Source organism: Etheostoma cragini, chromosome 6, assembly GCF_013103735.1.
Source record: "Etheostoma cragini isolate CJK2018 chromosome 6, CSU_Ecrag_1.0, whole genome shotgun sequence".
NCBI lineage: Eukaryota > Metazoa > Chordata > Actinopteri > Perciformes > Percidae > Etheostoma > Etheostoma cragini.
This window is the reverse complement of record NC_048412.1, coordinates 16,193,472-16,203,273: the sequence shown is the minus strand read 5'-3', so window position 1 is coordinate 16,203,273 and position 9,802 is coordinate 16,193,472. Positions and strand designations below refer to the sequence as shown.

The following is a 9,802-nucleotide window of genomic DNA, read 5'->3' as shown; positions in this document are numbered from 1 at the left end:
CACACACACACACACACACACACACACACACTCACACACACACACACACACAAACAAACACATACTTCCACAGTCATGAGTCATCATTAAACACATTGAACACAAACATTGTACAAGCCATGTTGCCTGTAATCAATACTAAATATGCACAGAGTGGAAATATATCTGGCCCCTAGATATTCATGCATCAAGCTCAAATGACCCAGATGCCTCAGTCAGTTCAGTCTTCATCACCAGTCAACTACGCAAGACAATTTCTCTAACGCGTTTAACACAATATCTCCGCTGTCCTCCATCTGATTGACTGACAGAGATTACAAGTTCATTTATTTAATGTAAGAGTCTCATTCAAGAACGATGCGACCAAAATCTAACAAGGTGGCTGTCATAGTTGCTGCCTTTCCTGTTGCAAAACGACTTTCTAAATACTTAATATTTAATTAATAAATATTGTTCCACCTCCTGTTGACACGCAAGCAGACTTCAGTACGCAGTGACTGAAGAGAAACCAATTTTTTTTTATTAGTACACACCTTACTCAGCAAGACATAAATGGGTAGTCAAAAAATACAGTAAAGCTAAATATTTGTATCATGGAATATTTAAGTATTTATTTGAAAAATTAGGGTATTAATATGGGTTGCTATTTGAAAACATAATGAATAACTTATGACTTTGAAGTCATTTAAAATACAGTTCACAGTTGAATTTATAATCTATGTATTTTGTTTACATAATTTCCCAGTGTTGTCTAATTTTCCACATCCTAAGTCATTGTGCAAGTTAAAGTCCCAAGTATCAACTTGACAACTCAGTAAGTCCAAGTTTCTGCAACAACAAACCCTATTATCTCCAATACTCTGACGGGGCGAGTGGCGGAAAACCCTAACTGTGCATTCTTGCTCTGTGGTTTATCTCTGTAGATCTAATACGTCCACTGAGCTTCTCTTAACCTTTAACAGATGTTCAGTAACTTTCTAACAGCCCAAAGACCGGAGTCAGTGTGCCAGTATACCTGCCTCATTAAAACACAGCAATATGTTTTAATCACTGTTCAGTAATGTGTACTTCCACTCCCTGGGACTAATTAAAATATATTTATACACTGTCATTCTTGGTCTCGAAATGATAAAGTGAGATTATGAACTGCTACAAACCTGCCAGTATTCATTTTTAAGGTCCCAGACTGTAGTTTACATAATTTGAAACTTAACAAGGTTTAACATGGTCCATGACTTCTAAACGGAAATCACTGCTTTAATCAAACTTGTTGTTATGCCCTCTAAATTATATCACAAACATATCAGAAGCACATTTGTCTCTTTTTAAATTTTACATTAAAATCATGTTATTTAATTTTCATTCATTTCTCAAAACTATCTTTATTCTCTTTATAAAATATCGACACCGAGCAGACACAATCCTAGACCATGCCAGTGAACCCAGTGTGACCCTGGAGCAGATATTACTCTACTCCCATATTAATCCGCCAGTCACTGTAAAACAATCCATTTGGTCTACACCCATTTGGCTTTGGGGCCCCATTAATGATAATTTTGAGGCATTCAACGTGCTAGTTAATATCCCTCCATATAATCAATGTCATCGCGAAAAACAGCAAAAGGGAACGTGCTTAGTAGGTGATAAAAGAAGAGAAAACAAAAAAAGAAGTATATGGATGGAAAATCATGCACAATAGGACAATATTTAAAATCTGTGTTGAACACCCGCGCGCACCCGCGCGCGCGCACACACACACACACAATTAAGAGAGGGAAAGGAGGGAGAAAAAGAATGAAAGACAGAGAAAGAAAGAGAAAGGGGGGGTGATAACAGCTTCAATAAATCATCCGGGCCAGTCGCCGCTCCCCGGGGATGTGGGATGGATTAAATTAAGCACTCCCTCTACCCGTGTGTCTATCCATCTCTCTGTCTCTCTCTCTTTCTCTCTCTCTCTCAAACACACACACACACACACACACACACACACACACACACACACACACACACACACACACACACACACACACACACACACACACACACACACACACACACACACACAGCGCCGTATAAATGCCAACAGCTGATCGCAAGACGGCACACTCACGGGAACACCTCGCGGACGTTGCAGAAAGAGAGAGAGAGACCGAGGGGAAGAGAGAGAGAGAAGAGAGAGACATACAGAGAGACGGAAGCTGTCGATCCATTTGGCCGAAGGGAATCTTATTGTGATTTTTTTTTACCGACCTGAGTATTAGTCATTTACGGGAATTAAGGACTATTTCTGCGGGAGGGAGAGAGAAGAGCAAGGTGTCCGACATTTTTGAAAGCTTCCAAAATCGTCCTGTCTTTTTCTCCTCTTTCTATTTTCTTCGCATCCCTCCCTCCTCCTCTTCTTTCTCCCCCATCTCTTCGTCCTCTTCTTTAAAAGGAGCCCGGGACCGCTGCACGCGCTACAGGGTGCCTTCCACCGTTATTTATTTATTTTTTTTAATTTTGAGTGCTCACGAGCCTCAGCCCCCTGTCCGCGAGCACAGAGTGCGCGTGGCACCCCCCGGTGGGAGCTGTCCGGTGCTGAAGTTGCATTTCTCACCCTCTCTGCACTGGGACTAAAGCAGAGAGACAGCCGACAGCCAGAAAGACAGAAACAGAAAAGCAAGACTAACTAAGCGTTGGTTGAAAGTACAACTATTTTACCGGATCAACTCACAGCTCGCGATTCCTCCAAAACCTGAAGACAATCTTCCTCCGGTTCGCCTGTCTTGTTGGTGTGTAACGGGCGAATCAGCACGCTGGCCAGGCCGTTGGCAAACGGCTGTGTTTGTGAGTGTGTCTCGTTGTGTTTGTGAGTGTGTGTGTGTGTGTGTGTGTGTGTGTGTGTGTGTCGGTGTCGCACCACCATGCCAAGGTCGTTCCTGGTGAAAAAGGTGAAACTAGATGATTTCTCCAACGGAGCGGATTTGGAGAACGTCTACCGGCACAGGACAGACCTCAGCCTGCGGCTCCGTGACAAAGGTAGGTCAGGCTGCCTAGACAGCGAGCACTAACAGGTGTCTCAAAAACAACTCGGTTTGACAGAGGAGGAGGACAGACAGGGAGAGGGGGCCTAACAATGCTGTTTCCAAAAATAAGACTTTAGCTATGCCTAAGAGGAAGATTAACCTGTTGTGTCCTGGAGGGATTCCCTGTGACTGTATTTTAAAATGGATCTCTACACAACTACAAATAAGTAATTATCACCAAAATATAAACTGTATAAATTAAACAGGAACTCATGGGGTGTCAATAGTTATCAAGATTTAATATGAGGGTAGTCTATTTCAGTTTTGCATGTAGTGTTACACCTGTTATTTTATTATTTTGTAATATTACCGTAGCCCTACCATTTGAAACATCATTACAGTCTTGTTGCTACCTGTAGGGTGATGTGGGTGTACTCCAGGCAGATAAGTAGCATATAATCATTGATTACAGACCAGTGGCAGACAGCCCAGAGCTATCACATAGTTATACCTTTCTGATGGGTAATAAAAGCTTCAAAGCCCAGCACTAAGTAGACGACTGCAAAATAGATGATTCTACATGACTCCAAAGAATGATCAGATGAGATTGACAGGGTTAAACTGTGAATAAGAACTGACCATCTCAATAAGCATGACACCCTGCTCAGTGTTACCAGACAACACAAACACTTACTGGGAGTCCTGAAGCTTGATTTTAAGCATTTGGTCGGTTGTAAGAATGGAGGTGACACTGGAGAGGAAAGGTCACTTGAGAAGCGTGCCCCATGTTTCATCGATTTTGGCTCAGAGTCACTGGGGATTTATCTCCCCCCAGGCAAGCTAAGCAAGGTTAAAAGAGATGAAGACGGGACAGGGATTATGAATATCTGGTCCACTTTCACTTGGTTTTGGGGAATTAACAAAGGCAAAGTTCAGTAAAGTCAAAGTGTTGTACTTGTCTGGACGTGCTTCTTCTGTTGCATGAAACCTACTTCCTTTTATCCTGTAGGTCAAGTTTAGATGTTTTATATAGAAAACAAACTGACAAAAAATTGGATAACATTTTACAACTGTACAATATTACCCACTAACCACCTAAAAAAAACTACAAAAAGAATTTGTGTAGTTCTCATTTATGTAACAATGCTGTGCCCAGAAACATTAACACCAGTGGTCCAGCTCAGTGTTTTCTTGATGGCATATAAAGTATCCCCATCACAGGCAAATAGCCCACATAAGTTAATTATTTGTGCTCCATGTCAAGGTATGAGAGTTTTTACATTGTCTGCAGATTTTTGCAGGATGATGTGCCTATATTAGTGCCACAAGCCCACACTGTCAGGCTACCACAAAAACAGAGTTGACATTTATGACTCTTATCTTACGTTATAGTCACAGGTGATCAGTTGAATCAGATTCTGAATGAAAGTCAGACCATTCATTATTTTTGGACTTTCTTGTTATACAATATCTGACAACCCTATGTTCTTTGGCTATAACAAAGCAGGGCCCCATTGCAGTTATCCTGAAGACTGTGTGATTCATTGTTTAGTGCTGCCTCTTTGCTCCTGAAGCTGTGAACTTCTCCACACCCTGTAACTGTGTGCGTCACATTTTACATGAAAAACCAGAGATGCCTTTGCCATGTAAATGCAGCCACTGCATTGCTTCCACCCCACTGTCATTGACACATTGTTGCACATCAACATGTGTACTCTTTGTGCAGCCTTGCCTGAATCTCATTGCTTGTAAAGCAAAGAGCTGTCAGTGAAGTATTTATAATGTGGAGGTTAACAAGCCCTGCTTGGCTTACCACGCGATCTGCCACCTCAGCAGCACCGTGCAACGCTGCCTGTCCCGGCCACCTTTTGTTACCATCACTAATACCTGATAGTAACAGCTTAATGCAGCTTCTACGTACAATATAGAATAAGCATTTTATATCCCACCCATGTCCCGTGCGTGTGGGATGGGACTGTGTATTCACATGGGATGCTGTGGCAGATATGTTGTAGGCCTAGCTGTTAACGTGTGCATACAGATATGTATGGAGCATGGAGCGTTTTGCTTCTACATCTTGGTAAAAAATCCAACAGACTGGATTAATAATAACAACAACAAGAAAAAAGTAAAATAATATTTTGTTTTCCTGAAGAATGCATATTTTAACAGTAAATGAGCAGGCAAAAACATATGTGTAATGACACACTTGTAGATTAACACTTAAAAACCAAGACTGCCAGGGAACCAAATCTAAAGGTATTTTATAATGTGGGTAACTATGTAAGTTAGTATATGTGTGTATTACAAAACATAAGTGCAAATATGCATTTCTATATTTAGACATTATTTTCACAAATTTATAAAGCCCCTTAAAAACATTCATCAAATGTGAAAGAAATTGCATATTCCCAGATATACAATAAGTTTTAGGATCATCCAACCTGCTCATATATATCTAAACTGTTTTAAAATGAGTTTCAGTAACTGTACTTTGCCGAAAGGCTTGTCAAGCAACTCTTCAACCCCCTGATCTGTACAAAAATCCCTGTACTGTTGCCTGCACTGACTGTGCCTGTACAGCAGTCTTGCTGTCGCTGTGCCATTAACCGCACTGGAGCTGTCCGTGGTGCTGATGCTCATTTTCACAGCCTAAATCAGCTTTCTTAAGTTCAGGGTCAGCCTGTGTGCATTTATCTTTCTCAGAGGAAGTGTTTAAGCTGCAACCTTTGAGAACTGTAAGGGAAGTATATTGCTGAATTATCTCTTGACTATTACTGCTGGCTTTTTTCACACTCCACTACTAGCCACAGGTGTGCAGGAGAGAGACCAATGTTTTGTGCTGCTGCTTTACTGATTGTGCGGGGTATATGCAGGGAATGAAACTTGGCCATAGTTTCTGCAAAATTACTACATAACTACACAGTATTGTGAATTTTGCTTATTCAAGTTTTTTATCAGTACATTTACAGTAAGAGGAAGACCATAACACTTGATGCATCTTAAAAACAGCATGATACAAATAACTGAATATAACCACAGCTGATCTTATGGTTTAGATGCCCAGGAACTAAATGTACAATTGCTAAACAAGGATCAGATCTTACAGGAACCTTATGTTTAACCAACTGTGTGGCCTACTCTACTTTTCTGCTCTTCCAGTTTAAAGGAACAATGCATCTGGTTTCTCAACACATACAGCACTGTGCTGCCTGTCACTTTAGCATCTGTGTCCATCCATAGCACTTAGTGAACAACTTAATGGTGTTTCTACATACAAAACATAGTAACATGTTCAAACCATGTTACTCTATGTTTTCTGTAAAACTAAATGCATGTAAGAAGTGATGCAGAAGCAAAAACAAAACCCCACCATGCATCAGATTAAGGGTAGCCGTACAGTAAATCACCAATAGTGTCTTTGTTCACATCACTGAGTAAGCAAGTACTCAGTTCCACCAATTCAGAGTTCATTATGGGTAATGCTGGTCAATATACTGAATCTATGCCTTTGTCTCTGTGAAGAAGGATAAGTTTCATTGTACTGTGTTCTTCCTGTCCAGCTGGCTACAGCAATTTAATAGCGTTAATCCAAACTTTCCCCAGTTGTGTCCCTGATTAGACGGACATGTTCAATAAAGAATGCCTGTCATATCACAGACTGGTCCGTAAGTCTCTGATGTGGTGGGGGATTGTTTTGTGCCTGTGCCCCTCTGTGCCTCCTACGATAAGCATATTAACTACTTATCAAGTTATGTGATGGCTACATCAGGGACAAATACTTTAGTCTGAGGTTGTATCTCTTTTATTCCCATGCCAGGCTTCACCGAAAACGCATTTGTCGATTTAACTTCCAACCCAGTGTTTTATAACCTAACTCTGTTTTTGTTTTTCCATGCCAGCTGGTTACATCAGTGACTACATCAGCCCTGTTGTGTACGATGGTGAGAGTGACGGTGGGATCAAGGTGCCCTCCCCTGACCCCCTCTACGATGGTATCCACAGTGACTACGGGGCCCCTGACTCGGAGTCTCCTGACAGTCCCGGCTCAGAAATCACTGACGGCTACATCAATGGTGATGCTGCTGTGAGTGAGGGGTACACAGTCGATGCCTTCTTCATCACAGACGGCCGCTCGAGGAGGAAAGCTATCAGCAGTCCCAGGACCATCCAGAGGCACACCTGCAATGAGTGCGGAAAAACCTACGCCACGTCTTCCAACCTGAGTCGGCACAAACAGACACACCGCTCGCTGGACAGTAAGCTGGCAAAGAAATGTCCAACCTGCGGTAAGGTGTATGTGTCCATGCCCGCCATGGCCATGCACCTGCTCACTCACGACCTCAAGCACAAGTGTGACGTGTGTGGGAAAGCGTTTAGTCGACCCTGGCTTTTACAGGGCCACATGCGCTCTCACACGGGTGAGAAGCCATTTGGATGCGCCCACTGCGGCAAGGCCTTTGCAGACCGCTCAAACCTGCGCGCTCACATGCAGACCCACTCGGCCTTCAAGCACTTCAAGTGTAAACGCTGCAACAAGACCTTCGCTCTCAAAAGTTACCTGAATAAGCACTACGAGTCTGCCTGTTTCAAAGGCCCCTTCTCTTCTCTCAGCCCCCTAGATGAATGACCCCCTGCATAGATTAAACAATAGACAAAACTGCAGACATAAATTGCCGTTATCCCAACAGACTGAACTGCAGACACAAACAATCTATTTTTGGTCATAATATGACCTTGCTTTCCCTCCTCTCCCTATCTCACTTTCCCCCACCTTGCTTTCCTTTGGAGCCTACTCATGATGATGAAGATAGCACAATTTTTCTCCTTGAGATTTGCCCACTTAAGGATTTAACTGATCTACGCATGCACTTCCTCAAAAAACACTTCACCGCCTCTTCCTCTATCTGCTCTGGATGGAGACCATAATACTAACACGGCTTTCTTCTGGCATCTAGATACAGTATGGCATCATATATTCTAGGACACTGATGATGATGATGACGATGATGACGAGGATGATGAGGATGATGACAAAGACATTAGGAAGACTATAGCTATTGGGTTCCTCCCTGCACTGAAACGCAGTGAAAGAGTTATTCCTTCTGATTTAGTTTTTTTGGGGAATAATAGTAGTAATAATAGTAATAATAATGATAATAATAATGTTCTGCTGCACCAAGTGACCATATTCTCTCCACTACCGAGGTAAAAATACTATTTATTTACTTATTTATTTTAGCTTTTTGCTTTCCCTTTTTATTTGTTTTATGTTTATATTTGATTTGATAACAATGAAGGGATGCCATTAACTTATTTGTTGCACTTTAATTTCTGTTTTTGGATATCTGAAAACCTCTTTTTATTACTACAGGCCAAAGCATATGTCACTTTTTTAAGTACTATTTCTTTCCTATTATATTGTTTAACTTTTTTCTTACTAACATTATTGCATGCAAAAAAAATGAAATCTATGCCAACATCATAAAAGCTTATGATTTTTTGCCAAATTCCTATAGATAGAACCTGAGGGCAATATTTTTCTCTTGGAGCCTACGACTCTTTAAAAGCAATAATCACCTAATGCATGGTATTTTATGATGAAGTATTACCTACTACTGTATAGCAGTTTAAAAATCAGGTATGTTTTACTTCACGTATAGTCATAAACAGAAAAAGACTAATATTACAGACATCAGGGAACTTGCCAATGTAGTGTTAGATTAACAAAAAGAAAAGTCCTGTCTTTCCTCTTTTGTTATGCACTGCCTGCCTCTTAGTGAGTAGAACTAATGTAGGATGTAGGCTAGAGAGGCTGGGATCAGCTGCCTGCTGGTTGTGAGGCCTATTGTAGGATAACTGTTACCCTGACAGACCTGTGCTTGGCTAACTCTAGCATGAAATAAGCCTGCTAACAATAACCAGGGGAGGTCTAATTTTGGTTTAGGCCTCTCAACGTGCATTGGATTATTGGCCATTCGTGAAAGTTCTGTAGTTTATTAAAGGTCCTGGGATGTTTAAATGGCACCTAAATGTGTTGAAAACATATTTTCTGTGTCATGCAGGCAAATAACAATAGGCCTTTAACATACTTTTTTATAACAATATTTGTCCTCATACAGATAAACAATAAAATAAGGTTAATACAGAAATCAGATTGCACCAAGATGTTCACCAACCAACATGATAGTAAGCATATGGTACTTATGCTTTCAATAAAAAAACCAAATCAAAGTTTGGTGCATTTTTTAAGTTAGGCTGAGGTCAACTTTAAATGCAATGCATTATTCAACTACCCTTCCAGTGCACTTCCAAACCATGAAGCGTGCATTCTTAAACCACAGAAAAAGAATCCACTTTAGTTGGAAGGTCCAATTGCAGCTTAATTGTTACAGTCCAATAGACACACAAGGCCAAACACTGATTATTCTGCAGTAGGCCCAATTTAACCCTACTGGGTTGAGCATGGGCTAACTCTACAAGTGAAACACCTACAGACAGGCTAACACTAATCAACCCCAACCCATAGATTGTTTGATTGTTAGATTGTTTCAACCTTTGATCTAGGTGGCCAATGCCAGTGTTGCTGAACCCAGTTCTCTGCAGCGCAGAAACCTTTTTCAACGGATTCATGGAGCTTCCTGAGAGACAGACTGAGGACACAGATCTGCACAAAACATGAACTGCTTGTTTATATCCCACATGCATTCATTGTAACCTTGCACAGACACAAGTGCGTGCCCACACATTCGAGCACACAGTGCCCGCTGATGAGATGTTGTGGGAAACACACAGGG

General features: G+C 41.3%; 1 protein-coding gene across 1 annotated transcript; it reads left to right on the top strand.

The window, feature by feature from the left end:
• Positions 1 to 2,017: 2,017 nt before the first annotated feature.
• On the top strand, positions 2,018 to 9,206 carry LOC117945793 (transcriptional repressor scratch 1-like). Its single transcript, XM_034873494.1, has 2 exons — positions 2,018 to 3,018; positions 6,908 to 9,206. Exons 1-2 carry the CDS (start codon positions 2,904 to 2,906, stop codon positions 7,633 to 7,635), a joined length of 843 nt encoding a protein of 280 aa, XP_034729385.1. The 5' UTR covers positions 2,018 to 2,903; the 3' UTR covers positions 7,636 to 9,206.
• The last annotated feature ends 596 nt before the right edge of the window (positions 9,207 to 9,802 follow it).